Genomic DNA, 17,392 nt, shown 5'->3' with positions numbered 1-17,392 from the left:
TAAATATCGGCAACATCTTCTTAAAGGAGACATCACGAAAAATCCACGTTTTTATCCCTTAATACAGTGTGTTGCACATTTTAAGTGTCTAAGTGTGCAAAAAGCCTTAGATTATTCTCTAGAGGTGCTATTTTGATATATTATTATAAAGTTTTTGTCAACCCGTTCTGTTTTTAAAATAGGTCTAATACATCTTTTGACTATGTCGTCAAGATAACTGCCAAAAATCACTGGACAGACGTGTTAGGTGGTCTGTTCCCTGGTAAGCTTATCAGCAATGTTTGTATAGCGTAAATCCTCTAATACAGGCCCGGGCCTGTATTTGACTCAAGCTCCAGGCCTTTATTGGAAGGAGGGCCAGAATTAGAGGCAGGCCTCTATTTCTATTTGAGCAAAATGAACTAATGGTTCGCTGGAGTTTTTGACAATTAAAATTGCGCCCACATTTTCCAAGTTAAACACATTTCTTTTAACAACGGTAGTTTCTGCTTCAGCCCTCTCCCCCCTCCCCCTGCGCAGCAGCCGCAAACTCACCGATGCGCCTGCAGCCTCTCGGAGTTCCTGCTGCTCTAAACACTAAAATAATTATTTCATTTTCTGTTCCTCACTTCTGATTACCTTCAATGGTGTCTGTTTGTTGCAACCACCAGGTACAAAAACTAACTTGTTTTTATTTGACTATTTTACTGTCCTGCCTGTTTATTATCTTCCTGCATCTCCTCTCAATCCTAAAGAGAAACTGCTACCTGGGTTCATATATATTCACCTTATGAGTTACCTTTGAGCTGCAGTTCTAAAAGATCTACCGACCGCAAAAACAGCAGAGCGCTCGCTGCTTGCCGGCCGCATCAGTGATCGGTGCGTCACCGGAGGACAAGGTGATGCGCCCCGCTCCACAGCGAAACACATCAGGTGCAAATAAAAGACAGAAAACATTAAAGGAAATGAACCGACATGAACGATCGCGTGTTAAATTAGTTTTTGAGGTGGCGACACCTGATTTGATAATGTTACTGTGGCCGTGCTCAGGACGCAGATCTACCGACCGCAAAAACAGCGGAGTGCTCCCTGCCTGGTGGCCGCATCAGTGATCAGTGCGTCACCGGAGGACAAGGTGATGTGCCCCGCTCCACAGCGAAACGCATCAGGCACAAATAAAAGACAGAAAACATTAAAGGAAATGAACCGACATGAACGATCGCGTGTCAGTACCGACGCCCTGGCACAGCGCGTTGCCCCCCCCCCCCCCCCCCCCCCCCCGAGCGCAGGAGCTTGTCACCTGCTGACAGCAGGCTGCTGTCTTTTCCGAGGGCTGCATCTTGCCGGTCATTATCACGTGACAGCGACTAGTCAACGACAGGCATAAAAAGTCACTATAATGAAGTCGACTAGTTCATACAACCCCTATTGCTAAAGTTACCCTCGCAGTCTATCACTGGCAAATCAAAAGTGAGACGATGACAGAACCACACCCCGTACTTGCTTTTTACCACAGTCCACCCAGCCACAATAAGAAACCGGCCATTATTTGCCTCCGCCGACTCCGACACCGGCCAAAATATGAGACCCGGCCGTTAATTGAATACAGGCCTGTATTAGAGGATTTACTGTATTTCAAAAAGACCATACTCAGGGTCACAACGACCTGAGGCTTTTATTTTGTAGCTCTAAAGCTGAAACGACTGGGAACCACTAGGCTAAATAGTCTAAAGAACAAACCCTTTCTCCATCCTACTACACCGATGACAGAGGTTTGCCACTTTTCAGTGACTGTTTTATCATGCAGATGAACACAGTAGCTGCTTAGTCCAGGCTCCGCCCTTATTAAACACTTCCTGTCTGGTTCCACCTGGCAACTACTGCTCACTGGTTCCCTGTTCCTGCATGACAACCCAGTTGCCAACGACAACAACGTGGCCAGACAGAGGAAACATTGATATAACGATACAATCCTAATGTGGAAGGTGGGGCGTCAGGATGGCGAGATCATCAGGTGACACGTTTACGCCAGCGGTCCTTCATCACTCACACACACACACACACACACACACACACACACACACACACACACACACACACACACACACACACACACCTTCCTTATTACTCAACATAAACCCGTTTACATCCATTAGAGGTCGATGACCGCCACCTGCTGTTTCAAAGGAAAACTCACACGTGATGCTGAAGTATTGAACAGCGTCTGTTTCCCGGATTTTTTGTTCAGGTCTTGTTTTTACATTTTTAAAAAGTCAGCTGAAGTATTCTTAGTAATATTAGTATCACAAAGTCGTGGAACGAGTAAGGAAAGGAGCATCTGTAGCCTTGCTGCTTCCAGTCTCAAGTCGAAGCTGCAGCTGCTCAGATTATGTGTGTAGTTTTGTTTTTTATGAAAGAAAATCTCAGATTAATTGAGATTAAAGAAGCTTTACATTTGAAGAGTCATTAGCTAATAAAGCAACACAAAATCCTGCCATTAGTCAAGAATAATGATGGACTTTTAAAACCAATTAAAGAAATATGGGCCACACCAGCTAGAGCAAGAAAACACGACACCTCATTTATGATGATGTAATGCAGACACTGATTTTCCAAAAGTCATGGAGAATACACACAGAGATAGGATTATGTTGCTGAGTTAATGGTGTGTGTGTGTGGTGCGCGTGCTATGGGCCGTCATGGAGAGTTTACAGCAGTCAGACCTGCTCACAGTAAGACTTGGGGTAAGATTTGACCCAAACACAGTCTTTATCTGAAAAATGTCTCACTGAACAAACAAACACATCCAGAGATCAAGCAGCAGGTAACAAGAAGTTTGTCATTTTCACCACGAATACAGATTTTCTGTCCAAAAAGAAAAAAAATCTAGAACCACATTTAAAGAACTACAAGACTCAGCTGGGCCATGTTAAGGTCGTAGGTGTGTGTGTGTGTGTGTGTGTGTGTGTGTGTGTGTGTGTGTGTGTGTGTGGTGTGTGGTGTGTGTGGTGCATATCGAAGGAATGCCAGAGCTAAACAATCTGCTGACCAAAGAAGAAACCTGTGACCTTTCTCACATTTACCAGAGATCATCTTGATGACTTTTGGGAAATAATCTGTGGACTGATGAGCCATGAGTGGAACCTCCTAGTAGGTGTGTGTCCCGGCCCATCAGGAGTAAAACTAACACAGCGTTTTAAAAAAAAAAACATAGCAACAGTCAGACATGGTGGTGGTAGTGTGATGGTCTGGGCCTACGCTGCTGTGGGTTAAACTTCCTCCACAGAAATGATGGAGACTCATCCCAAAGAGGATCACAATGAATGAACACCGGGAACATCTGGACTCTGCCACACGGCATGAGGACTTTTAATGATGGAACAAACTCTCACCATGACGCAAGAATCAACACAAAATGTCTTTAAAACAAGATACAAAAAGAGAACATGGTCACTCAGAAAAGTGTTATATAAATTACAATCCTGACACCTTTAAGTCCAGAAAGCAGCAATAATTATGTCTACAGTGACTTGGTATGTTAAACAGTACAAATGAATGAGAGTACAGCAGTCAGACTGAAGTTTTAAGGACCCCCCTGCTGTGTCAGCTGTGTTAGCAGCGGTGGTGTTCACTGAGCGTTTGTGCACGAGTTTTCTACACGTTTTTGTTGTTAACTGCACTTTGTAGATTCAGGTTTATCAGGGTTTCAAAGCCAGAGGTTCCACCTCAAAGTCCTCGATGAAAACATCCCAAAGCCACCACTGTCATTCAGACTACATTCAATAAATGACCAAAGCTTTGTCTTTGTTAAGCAACCAGTGAAATGACTCTAGCTTACATAATTACATTAGATTACAGGCAGGATGAACCATTCACAAGACAAAATCTAGGGATGCAGACGAGGGCTCCGCACGGCTGAGGTGAGGACGAGGGTCTTGGGTTTACACGAGGTCCGTGGGGTGATGGCATCATTTTCCCTTCAACCCAAGAGTTTGTGCATCACTCTTCTTCCGTGTCTTCATTATCATTTTTTTTTTAATCTCAGCCCATTCCTGACTCCAAACGCAACCCACAGCCTCCCGCTAAGGTCTCTGGTCTCAAGGTGCAAGCACTGATCTCAGTGAGACCGAGTCAACTCTGTTGAGTCCTGACTTGCTGCCAGCTTCAGGGCTTGTGTTTAAAATGGGCCTCCACTGTAGGGAGACACAAATCAAATCAGGTGTCACAAAGTGTAAAAAGAAATCTGGACGGAAGAACCTAAAAAACAGCAAGCACATATCCATCTTCCCAAGAACAACCTGCATACTCCTGCGGCCTCATCGGTCGATTGATGACTCTCTGGAAAGCGGCTATCCAATCCCGTTGCTCGGCTTCGGTTTCGCAGGCAAAGAGAAACTTCCTGTCTGGTGTGACGATGGTGATGCCGTGGTTCCAGTGGTAACCCTGTGTGGAAGGCGGCAGACCCGCTAGGACCGTGTAGCTGTTCTCCTTGCTACCGATGAACACCTCACCTCGGGCGTAGGCATCCTGAGAGAGGGAGAAAGATGTGGACGAGTCTCATGAACAAACTACAGATCCAACAAATCACAGGGCTGTTCTTACCAGCGGGTCTTTGAAGTACATGAGTCGCCTGTCGTCCATAGTAAACCACCGCTTCTTGAAACCCTCTGTGTGCTGTCATAAAGAAGATTTACGGGAGCTTGTTAGCACATTTTGAAACACACATTTTCAACGTAGTCCTAGATCAAAAGACCTACTCGAGGACATCAAATTATTCTTTACCATGCCTTTTAACGTAACAGTAGAACATTTTCTGAACTTTAAGCTAGAGCTTTAACTATGATCTCAGTGATTGTTGGGTAAAAAACATGACCAGTTTCATTTTTGCCACCACTCTGCAGCCTTCAGCTGAAAACCACTCTACATAGTTTTGTGGAGCAGGTAGATGTCCTAGGGGGCGCTCTTTACCTGCTTTACGGCTGTTAGCTGTAATGCTAGTGGTTAGCATGTTCGGTTCATCAATCGTCAGTAAAAAGCACAAGAAAAAGAAAACAAAGTTCACTTTTTCTTTTGGCATCATGGAAGCCTTGAAGTAAAAGTAAGTAAGTAACGTCTTTGGAGGCGAAGCAGAGAGCTAAAACCTGAGTGAACATCAGCGCAGCCTACACTAGTTTACGGGAGCTAAAGGAGGCTACAAACTCATGGACTGATGGTGACCTAGAGTTGTTGTTACTGGACTTGTAAGTAATCATATTCTGTCCAACAGTGTGGATCGTTTTATCCATCCATCCATTTTCATCCGCTTATCTGGAGTCGGGTCATGGGGGGGCAGTAGCCTAAGGCGAGAGGCCCAGACTTCCCTCTCCTCAGCCACTTGGGCCAGCTCCTCCGGGAAAATCCCAAGGCGTTCCCTGGCCAGGTGAGAGACATAGTCCCTCCAACGTGTCCTGGGTCTACCTTTAGACCTCCTCCCGGTTGGACGTGCCCGGAAAACCTCACCAGGGAAGCATCCAGGAGGCATCCTGACTAGATGCCCAGATCTTTTTACTCTGCAGTTGATTTTAGGTGGCTCATGTTAGCGTTAGCTTGCTGTTAGCACTAGTTGCATCAGACTGCTGCAGGGTTCTTTCTGATGGTTGCAATTCCACTTTCAACCAGTAGGGTAGAGTAGCAGGAAGCTGCTCACTGCATTCGAACATCGTGTAACTATAAATATATTTTGGAGATTAAAAAAACATTACAAAAAAAAGTGGTTTTCTCAGATTTGTGTAAAAACACATCTTGTAACATTTGCAAGCATTCTCAGTTTCCTTGTGAGTGCCTCAGGAACTGGAAATAGTCACACTGTCACTTAAAGCTTGAATATGGAACAGTTTAATAAAAAGCTACTTAAGCTACTGCAGAACGGAGATACAGTATTTCCTTTAAATTACAAAAATTATCAAGTATTTAAATGTAAATTCACATTTGTATAGCACCTTCTTAGGGTTCTACACCCTCCCAAGGCACTTCACAACACAATCAGTCATTCACCAATTCACACACACCGGCCCCTCAGCAGGCAGAGCGGTTGAGTGTCTTGCCCAAGGACAACAACAGCAGCATTCTCTGGTCAGAACCAACAATGAACCTTCAGATTACTGGAAAGTTGCATGTTCGATTTATTCTGATGGGCATGGCACTGTGTTTATGTTTACATCCACCAGCCAATAGAGGGCACAGGTGAAAAATATTTTCCACCAAGCAGTTAACCTGCTCGGCAACCGGCAAAAGCAGTGCAGGTAGAGAATCCGTCATTAGGCTACAGGAACACGTTTAGAAATAAAAACTTGGTTTTGACCTGATTATATGTGTAGTTTGGTCTGATTTTTGTTACTTAACAGTTAACACTTCTTAAACTTTAGCTGCACAACATTTTCATCACAAACCTTTGGACCAGTTTTCTCCATGAAGCCTTCTTTCATAAAGTTTCGCGTCAGTTTGGGCACCAGCTGGAGGTAAAACACAGGCGTGCGTTAACAACAACAGCATTTTAAATAGAATCATCAAACTCTGTGGTCAACCTGTGAGATTTTTTCTAAGTGTTTGATAAACGTGTTCACCTCTTCATCACTTGCACCTGGATAGGCCACCTGCAGGTAATGAAACCTGGCTGCTCTGATGGAGTTGAACCAGTCCACCATCTCCTGTGGAGAAACACACTCTCTCAGTGGAAACACGACCTTGTGGACTAGGAACGCCACCGCCCAGAGCCGACTCAAGGCAAAGGTGACGGTTTTATCTCCACTGATGGCTTCTCCTCCTCGCTGTGACCTGACAGCATCGGAACCTCAGTCGACAACTTCTCCAGTGATCCAGAATGACAGTGGCACTGAACCCGATGACCTCTTTCTGTTACAGCAACCGGCCAGCAGAGGGAGCTTCGCTTCCTCAGCTCCTGCTTTTCCTTCACTCCTGTTTACTTCTCCCTCTTTTTAATCTCATGTTTGATGGAATCCATATCTTCATCTATTTTGGTCATAAATCCCACAGATGTAACAATACTGTGAAGCTTAACGGCAGAAAATCCTCAGTGACACACAACGATGGGAGTGATGGGGATTAACATGGAAACGGGGCTGCGTATCATCATTTTTTATGCTGCAAGTTGAAAATATGAAACATTTTTCATTTCTATAAAGCTAATTTGCACCAAATTTGGCATAAAAATGAAGAAATCATAAAAGTTTTTGTAATAGACAACTTGAACAACTAATTTATGTTTTTAGGAGGAGTGAAATCCATCATATCAACAAGTTTACAGTAGCTAGTACAAGTTTTTAGTACGTTTTTGATGTTTATTCTGTGTTTAAACAGATTGTACCATATCTGTAGAAAGGGTCTTATCAGAATCAGAATGTCACACAGACATTTAACAGAGTATGATCTTTGGTGAAAAAATAAACAGCAAAAACAGAAGATAGGAAACAATATTTACTGAAAATGTAAAAAGATAGAGAAGCATAATAAAATAAGATATTTTTGAATGAAGGAACACTGAACAGGTGCCACTTAAACCGTTTGAATCTGGTGGAAAAGTTCATTTATGTCAGTAAATCAACTTAAAGGTGAAACTAATACATGAGATCAACTCATTCCATGCAAAACCAGATGTTTCAGCCTTTATCAGTTATAACTGTGATGATCACGCCTTACAGCTGACGAAAACCCAACACTCAAATTCTCAGATGGTTCAATATGTTAGAATCAAAGTGTCACACTCTGATCAGCTAATGGATCAAAAACACCTGCAAAGGGTTCCTGAGCCTTTAGATGGTATCTCAGTCTAAGCTGGACTACTGACATAAATGGATTTTTGCACCATATTGTAACTGTTAGAGTTTCACATGTACATGAATGTATGTAAGTGACATGCAGCATGAATCCTGGATGTTCAGCTGTGAGACAGAAACACAAACGGGGGCTTGTGTTTGCAAAGACGGCGGCGTACCTTAGCATCACTGTGGTAAACAAAGATGTTTCTTGTGCTGTTGTCTTTCAGGTAGGTGATCTGGAGGCCACAGGGGTTGCCGATCTTAGCCGGCTGGAACGTCGCATTGAGGGTTTCAATTTTAATCACCGCCTTTGGATCTCTGGCCTTAACGGGGTTGGGGGGAGGGGGGTACAAAAGCCTGCTGAGTACCACTGAGTGAATGTTTATTGTTATTTATTATTACTAGCAGCCATTTAAACTGGCAGCATCTCGCTTGCTTACATCCTGCTTGTTGAAGTATTTGAGCGCCCCCTCCCTCTCTGTCAGGACAAACTTTCTGCTGAGGAATTGACCGTTGTCTCTGCCTCGTTTCCATAGAAACCCCTCTCTGTACCCTGATTGCAGAGGGAAAGGAACGCAGAGTGGATGGAGGAACGACAGTAAATATCCTTCCAACGAGACGGGGGACCGAACACAAGAGTCATGGTGAGGCTAGAGGATGATTCTTGAGCCAAAATCAAAGATCATTAAGAATCTCATTTACACAAAGAAGCTGTGGGAGTGAGAAAACACACACACACAGAATGAGTCAGCTCTCAGGGATACTGATGCGTGTGCTGTCATGGTTAGCTCCATCTATAGTCAGTAAGATAAGCTTATTTAAGCAAGTCTCCGCCCACACGGCCTGCTTTTCTGTCTCCCTCTGTGGTGCTGTGTCTTTAATCGGGTTTATTTTAATGCCTTGAATGGAAGGAAGCTAGACTAAAACATAGACTGATTTACATTCTGAGCAGGAGCTTGATGCTGAACACTTCAGAATAAATGCTAACCGAGTGCCTCTCTTCAAACGGCATGGAAATATGTGTGAGAAAATGATTACAGAAGATTTTTTCCCCTTGAAAACTGAAAGTGGAGGGTTCTTCGACAAGTCTGCAACATCCAACACACACATTAAAACACTTGACACATATACTTCTTCCACCAATCACTCAAGGTTTCAGCTCACTCGCTTTTTCCGTTCCAAATAGAATCCCTACCATCGTTTTCACAGGTTGTAGTTTTGGATTGAGAGAAGCAGGCCCTGCCCACCTGCAACAACTCATTATGCTTATATGAAATTTGAATATTGAAAGGTAAAATAACAGCTTGACAAAATGTCGGATTCATGTTGTCAGAAAAAGCCCCGGCCCTTTAAAGAGCAAGTCACCCCCAAATCAACTGTTTTTGCTGTTAAACTACATAAATGAGAGTCTAATGGTGCTGTATGTGTGGTCAATAATTCAATAATTTGGCACTTTAGTGCATCTTAGCTAAAATTTAAATATTCTGCCTAAAACTGTCAGCGTTGCATCCTCTCCAGGTAAAAACTCTGCACTACATTTGAATTTAAATCTACCATCGCTATTGACTAAGAGCTACCCTTTGACATTAGCTGGTACCATATGATGTCACATTGGTGCTGTGAGCCTCTGTGTGTGTGTGTATTTTTGAGCGGCTTCACCCTCTCGGTCTGCTAGGGAACAGCATTTGTTGCATTTTTTTAAACAGGAAGTGGGAGTGGAGTAAGACTTTTGTAGGGGGTGACTTGACCTTTAAAGAAGGGGGAGGGGCTTAACACATTTTCTATAGCCTCCATCTAGGGGGCACATACTTTAATTCAACTTTAAACCTCTACCTGATGTTTAAAGTTTTCATTGTTATTAGTTGTACATCCCAACGTAGGTATTCTGTAAGCTGAGTTTATCACGCAGTAAGTCCCATGGGCTGATGGAGAGCTTTACATAAACGAACTGTTTAAAATCTGTACCACAGAGAAAACTATCCTGTCATTAAACACTGCTCGTATTCTCAGGCTCTCCACATCACAGACTTTCTGCCACGAAACAGCCACCTACAGGCATTACCTCATCAATCAATACCCCCCCCCCCCCCCCCCTCCATCGACATTCTTCCTCCTTCCTTTCCTTACATGCCATCAATGTTGGCTACTGGAAGGGCCAGGTTACAGTGCACACACACACACACGAAAACACGCACACACGCACACACACACACACAAACACATGCACGCACGCACACACACACACACACACACACACACACACACACACACACACACACACACACACACACGGCTGAGGGATGAGGCGAGCAGATATGCATTAAATGACTCATTCCCTTACACTTGTGTGTGTGTGTGTGTTCTTGACTGTATCAATAAAAGGGTGAGGTCATTGAAGCCAGCAGAGTAACTTAAGCATGGACACACATAGAAGAATACCGTTCACACACACACATGCACCTGTGTACAACTAAAGGGTGCAACCCCCTGAATATAACACAAAAAAGCCAAAAGAGGTAACAAAAATGAGGAGCATGTGCACACACACACACACACACACACACACACACACGCACGAAAGCACGCATACACACACACACACACACACACACACACACACACACACACACACACACACACACACGCACGCACACACTCACACACACACACACACACACACACACACACACACACACACACACACACACACACACACACACACAGATCAAATGGACTCCCCTTCCATCCTCCAGCATCAGGGACAATTACGATGTCATTGTCTGAATAAGCTCTTAACAGCACACGTACACACCACCACTTAGGAGAAGGATGAAAACGAATGTTCGAATACGTCGGTGGATGTTTCCGGGTAATTGAGTTTGTGGAAGTGGTATCTACTGTGTGGCGTTTGTTGAAGGAGTTCTCAAGGTTTGATTCACTAAAAGCTTAACAACAAACACTTCACACAACAAACAAGCAAATTCCCTTTTAGATGGGAAATAAGCACATTCAACAGGAACAACAAGCAATGTTCTTCCTTTACCTTTCCAGCCAGATGAAGACGTCTCTCGCTACAAGAAACTAAGACATCTGAAGACATTGTCACAACCAGCTTTGCTGCATGGACGAACACCATAACTGATGAGCGCTCTTAGACCAGTGATCCCACCAACCTGCAGAGTAAGGCTCTTGCTTCTCGGTGAACTCAAACTCGTTTCGTTCATACTTGGCTCGGATCCACTGCTCCCTCAGCAGCCTGGAGACAAAAAAATAAAAGAACCACAGCTAGCTTAATGTGAACTGCACACACATCACATAGATCTACACATGAGCTGTTAGCTTTTGTCACAGATTCAGCAAGTTTTTACATGAAATATAAAGTGTTTTGTGTGTTTGTTGATTCTGATTTTATTCTGTATGCGGATGAGAAAAGAGTAAACTGATCAAACTTTAACATTCTTGTACATCCCTGGATGTCGAAAACTGTGGAAGCTAACACTGATGTCTGAAGGTTTGTCCTCATAGCCTGGAAATCTAGACACATGGTAGCAATAGCTAAAAGATTTTGCTCTGCAGGTCGGTCAAGCCACGCTCTATTGTAGCCTCAGCAGGTCTACCACTGGACCAAACACAAACCTCTCCTTCTCATTCTCAAAGATCAGAATCTCACCTCATCTACATACTAAATAACGCTGAAGGCAAATTAAAGTGTATTTCAGGCCAGTTTTTGTAATACAGCTGTCCTTCTTGCCAGATCATACGTGGTTAGAAATTTGCAAAGAAAATTAAACAGGAAATGGTCTGGTCTAGATTGGTTATTTTAAACCTTTTAAACCCATCAAGAGGAAGAGGAATCAAGTAGAAGTAGTATGAACAACACGTGTGATCTACTGCTCAGTATTAGTTTCCTCTTTTAAGCCTCTTCCTGTCTGTGGTTTCTATTTGCATGTGTGACTACAAGTCAGAGTGGTAAGGACCTTATAGAGACCTTCATCATCCACACAAATTGCTAAATAAAAACAACAACAAAAAAAAGATAAAAAAAATTCCAACTGAAAAAAAAGGAAACAAAATATACAGAAATGACAGAAACGCCAGCGTGCAGAGAAGGTAGTGATGAAGAATCAACAGAAGGTCGCACCAAAGCCTGAACAGGTGAGTCTTAAGCTGCTTTTTAAAGGAGTTCACTGAGTCCACTGATCTCAGGCTCAGGGGGAGAGAGTTCCAGAGTCTGGGGGCCACAGCAGCAGATGATCTGTCACCTTTGGTCTTTAGCCTGGTGCTGCACAACCAGTAGGCTTTGATCACTGGACCTCAGGGACCTGCTGGGGTTGTAGGGACTAAGAAGATCACCAACATAAGATGGTGCTTGTCCATGTAAGGCCCTATAGACCAGAACCAGGATCTTGAAATGAACCCTGTGTCATGTTGTGAGGGTGGACCAAGTGTGGTGGAGGGTTCCAGGAGGCAGAAGAGCAGGCACGGATGAAATAAAAATGGATTTAATAGCAACGGGAGTGACAGGACAAAACGAGACATGCACATACAATGGTCCGACAAAGGACAGGAGCAAAACAGGTGGTATAAATACACAAGGCTAATTAGGAAAACATGGGCAGGTTAACGAGGGTCAGGTGAGAACAATACGGACTAATCAGGGCAGGAGAGAGACAGTCAGGAGGGCAGGGGCAGATCGTGACAGTACCCCCCCCCCCCCTCCCCCTTTAAGGGGCGGATACCAGACGCCCACAAGGCCACACAACACAGGAGACTGGGAAAACTTGACTTGACTCGGGACAGGACTCGGAACACTTGACTCGAACAGGGATGGGAACACTTGACTTGAACAGGGACTCGAAGACTTGACTCGAACAGGGACTCGAAGACTTGACTCGAACAGGGACTCAAAGACTTGACTCGAACACGAAGACTTGACCACGAAGACTTGACCAGGAACACGAAGACTTGACCACGAAGACTTGACTTGACCACGAAGACTTGACCATGAAGACTTGACTCGAACACAAAGACTTGACGACGAAGACTTGACCAGGAACACGAAGACTTGACCACGAAGACTTGACTGGAACACGAAACAAACTGCAGCAGCAGGCGTGGGACCCAGCAGGAACTGCAGCATGAAGGACCTGCAGGCATAGATCCTGCAGGCGTGGACCAGGAAGTGGGACGAAACAGCAGGAGCGACACGAGGGAACCAGGAGTAGTAGCAGGTACTCGACCACAGTTCTGAGCAGGTGCACACCATGACTCGACAGGATACACAGGCAGGCTCGGGTGAAGGGAAGCAGACCACGGAGCAGGAAGACCAGCCCTACCACCCCGGAGAATGATGGTGTGCGTAGGGGTTTTTACCTCCATCAAAACTCCAGGAAACAGCAGTTTCCGTAAAAAACAGGACGGGGCAGAACAGCAGGAGAGGAGAAAAGACCTTGACCACCCCGGAAACTGATAGGATGCGCCAGGATCACCCAGAGGGCTCGACCACCCCGAGAACAGGTAGGATGCGCCGAGAAACACAACTCCAGGCCGGAATCTCCCTCCGCTGAAAAGGGGAAAAAAAAAGAAAAAATAATCCTCCAGAAAAACAGGTGTTAGCTCACCACAGGTCCAGGTTTGGTCGGATCATTCTGTCATGTTGTGAGGGTGGAGATAGTGGACCAAGTGTGGTGGAGGGTTCCAGGAGGCAGAAGAGCAGGCACGGATGAAATAAAAATGGATTTAATAGCAACGGGAGTGACAGGACAAAACGAGACATGCACATACAATGATCCGACAAAGGACAGGAGCAAAACAGGTGGTATAAATACACAAGGCTAATTAGGAAAACATGGGCAGGTTAACGAGGGTCAGGTGAGAACAATACGGACTAATCAGGGCAGGAGAGAGACAGTCAGGAGGGCAGGGACAGATCGTGACAGTACCCCCCCCCCCCCTTAAGGGGCGGATACCAGACGCCCACAAGGCCACACAACACAGGAGACTGGGAACACTTGACTTGACTCGGGACAGGACTGGGAACACTTGACTCGAACAGGGATGGGAACACTTGTCTTGAACAGGGACTCGAAGACTTGACTCGAACAGGGACTCGAAGACTTGACTCGAACAGGGACTCAAAGACTTGACTCGAACACGAAGACTTGACCAGGAACACGAAGACTTGACCACGAAGACTTGACTTGACCACGAAGACTTGACTTGACCATGGAGACTTGACTCGAACACAAAGACTTGACGACGAAGACTTGACCAGGAACACGAAGACTTGACCACGAAGACTTGACCACGAAGACTTGACTGGAACACGAAACAAACTGCAGCAGCAGGCGTGGGACCCAGCAGGAACTGCAGCAGCAGGCATAGGACCCAGCAGGAACTGCAGCATGAAGGACCTGCAGGCATAGACCCTGCAGGCGTGGACCAGGAAGTGGGACGAAACAGCAGGAGCGACACGAGGGAACCAGGAGTAGTAGCAGGTACTCGACCACAGTTCTGAGCAGGTGCACACCATGACTCGACAGGATCCACAGGCAGGCTCGGGTGAAGGGAAGCAGACCACGGAGCAGGAAGACCAGCCCTACCACCCCGGAGAATGATGGTGTGCGTAGGGGTTTTTACCTCCATCAAAACTCCAGGAAACAGCAGCTTCCGTAAAAAACAGGACGGGGCAGAACAGCAGGAGAGGAGAAAAGACCTTGACCACCCCGGAAACTGATAGGATGCGCCAGGATCACCCAGAGGGCTCGACCACCCCGAGAACAGGTAGGATGCGCCGAGAAACACAACTCCAGGCCGGAATCTCCCTCCGCTGAAAAGGGGAAAAAAAAAGAAAAAATAATCCTCCAGAAAAACAGGTGTTAGCTCACCACAGGTCCAGGTTTGGTCGGATCATTCTGTCATGTTGTGAGGGTGGAGATGGTGGACCAAGTGTGGTGGAGGGTTCCAGGAGGCAGAAGAGCAGGCACGGATGAAATAAAAATGGATTTAATAGCAACGGGAGTGACAGGACAAAACGAGACATGCACATACAATGATCCGACAAAGGACAGGAGCAAAACAGCTGGTATAAATACACAAGGCTAATTAGGAAAACATGGACAGGTTAACGAGGGACAGGTGAGAACAATACGGACTGATCAGGGCAGGAGAGAGACAGTCAGGAGGGCAGGGGCAGATCGTAACACCCTGGAGTTAACTGGCAGCCAATGAAGCTGGAGGAGAAGCGGGGTGATGTGGGTGTATTTGGAGGACTTGGTCAGAAGCCGAGCACAGGCATTCTGAACCACCTGTAGATGGTTGAGGGAGGTTCTGCTCAGAACCGTGAAAAGAGAGTTACAGTAGTCTAAGCGTGAGGAGATGAAGGTGTGGAGAACTGTCTCAAGTTCAGAGCGGGACAAAATGGGACTCAGCTTAGCAACGTTCCTGAGATGGAAGAAGGAAGAGCGACCAAGAGAACTGACATGAGAATCCAGGGTGAGAGCTGGGTCAAAGGTCACACCAAGATTCCTGACAGAAGGTTTTGTGTGAGAAGCAAGCTGACCAAGAGAGTCTCTGACTTTGGGAACCAGCTTGTCTGGGGCACAGATGAGGATCTCAGTCTTATCTTCATTCAGCTGTAGAAAGCTCCCACCATCCAGGTTTTGATAGAGTCTAAGCAGGTGTGTAACAGCTGCAGCTTAGACATCTCATGGGGCTTAAAGGAGATGTACAGTTGGATGTCATCTGCATAAAGATGGTAGGAGATTCTTTTAACCCTCTGGAGGCAGGCGTTGCAGATTTGCAACAGTTAAAATCTACCTACCCGGTTACTCCACATACATATTTCATGAGTATTTTTTAACTCAGAAGTTCCCCTGAAGGTCTTAGTTGTTTGTCCTGTTATCAAAACGTATTCTGAGCCTGAGAGGGTTAAAAGAGCTCAGCTTGTGCTGGAGCGGGAGCAGATAAATGAGGAAGAGTAGAGATCCCAGCACAGAACCTTGTGGGATACCATGGGTGAGGGAGGTGGTGGAGGACCAAAACGTGGAGACAAGTTAGGTGGATAAAAAGTGTGTAAAACATCTGCTGCATTTTGGTGAAAGTCAGCTGAGTTCACAAAACAACAAATTGAACATGACTATGATTTTCCTGGACTTCAGCAGTCACCACAGTCTCCAGATTTCAGTCCAGTACAGGACCTACAGCAGATTCCCATCATGGATGTAAGTGTGTGATGCTGTCATGTCAGTATACACCAGAACCTCTAAGGAAGGTTTACAACACCTTGTTAGATGCATGACACAAAGCATTAAGGTGGTTCTGAGGGTTAGGGTTAGTCTGACCTGTTACTAACAAGGTGTATATAAAATAGATCTGGGTATAAAACTCAGAATTTGAAGCTAAAGCAATCACGTCACCCCCTGGTTACTGGTTTCAGGACTAGTTTAAATTCAAATAATGTTATGTCGTTCTCAAAAACAGAAACGGAAACATGAACATCAGCACTTTAGTGTTTAACAACAGAGAATAAATAATATACTACATAGTTTTATTCTTAAATAAAATCAAAAGGAGGCACAGTTACTTGCAGTCGGAGTGGGTTGGTCTGTAGTAGAATGCAGGGACCTTCTGCTCATATTTGGCCTTGGCTGCATTGTTTCCTACTGCAGCCATTAACTGTAAGAAAGACCAAACAAACACCTAATGTTAACATATTTACACTTCTGTAGAAGCTGTCAAACTAACAACTGCTGTCAAAACAGACTGCTACCTCTTTATAGCGACATTTCACAATAAAAGCAAGAACAAAGAAAAATCTAATTCTAACAAAACTGAAGTCATTAAAGATTCACTGAGAGACACATAATACTTTTTATTTTATTCAGTAACCCTGAATTTTACATGCAGGCTGAACATGAAAATAGTCTTCTACCCCTGTTTCTTGCATTAGCAGCTGAAAGAAAATAGAAGGGGTCAGAGAAAGCCAGTCAGCTTTACTTCACACTGTAAAATTCATGGATTCACCATGGGGGTGGGGGGGTGGGGTAGTGCAGAGCATGTCCCAGCAAGTAGAAGCTAACTGTTAGCATTAGCAGATCCACCACATGGCAGAATAAGTCGGGTTTGTGTTATTTGTGGAGATAAAACATCAGCGTTGCATCTTTTCTCCAAGAAAAAAAGAATAAACAGAGGCAGCGGAAGAGTTGTGTTGCTGTTAGCCAATCAAAGGCAAGATGTTCGCATATCCTGAGTTCTAATGAATAAGACTCCAAATCTTGCCATTTTTAGCACCCCCACACATCTGGCTAACATCTACTTCCTGAAACAGGAGCGCCAGAGCTTTTTTTCCCACTGACAACTATTCACAAGGCATTATTTCAGACTGTCCCTAAATTAATCTGAAACCGTCTATGTAGTCTATGCATATTTTGCAGAGGTGTGATGTTTTTCAAGGTGACAAAATCTCAACAATAATGCAGCACAACTACAAAAGCATTCATCAGAGAATAAAAAAACAGGTTTAGAGCATAAAAATCTCAACTAAGCATGTTCACTCAGGGGGAAAAAAGCCTGCACTGCAGTGGAACATGTCTGTGTTC

General features: G+C 44.8%; 1 protein-coding gene across 4 annotated transcripts in view; it reads right to left on the bottom strand.

Annotated features, from left to right (window-relative positions):
* Nucleotides 1-3,318: 3,318 nt before the first annotated feature.
* Nucleotides 3,319-17,392, bottom strand: part of LOC107388258 (arf-GAP with dual PH domain-containing protein 1) — a 42,370-nt gene continuing 28,296 nt past the window's right edge. For 3 of the 4 annotated variants that reach the window (XM_054749006.2, XM_054749007.2, XM_054749005.2), the window contains 9 exons: nt 16,378-16,469; nt 10,967-11,049; nt 8,234-8,400; nt 7,970-8,116; nt 6,582-6,665; nt 6,408-6,470; nt 4,582-4,653; nt 4,278-4,506; nt 3,319-4,172 (listed from right to left, as the gene is read on the bottom strand). In XM_054749006.2, coding sequence (XP_054604981.1) covers nt 4,144-4,172; nt 4,278-4,506; nt 4,582-4,653; nt 6,408-6,470; nt 6,582-6,665; nt 7,970-8,116; nt 8,234-8,400; nt 10,967-11,049; nt 16,378-16,466 — 963 coding nt within the window. In that variant the 5' untranslated portion in view covers nt 16,467-16,469 and the 3' untranslated portion in view covers nt 3,319-4,143. The remainder of the gene's footprint in view (nt 4,173-4,277; nt 4,507-4,581; nt 4,654-6,407; nt 6,471-6,581; nt 6,666-7,969; nt 8,117-8,233; nt 8,401-10,966; nt 11,050-16,377; nt 16,470-17,392) is intronic. The other variant, XM_015963705.3, reaches the window with a different exon arrangement.

Source organism: Nothobranchius furzeri, chromosome 16 (assembly GCF_043380555.1).
Source record: "Nothobranchius furzeri strain GRZ-AD chromosome 16, NfurGRZ-RIMD1, whole genome shotgun sequence".
NCBI classification, from domain to species: domain Eukaryota; kingdom Metazoa; phylum Chordata; class Actinopteri; order Cyprinodontiformes; family Nothobranchiidae; genus Nothobranchius; species Nothobranchius furzeri.
This window is presented reverse-complemented; position numbering and strand designations above follow the sequence as displayed.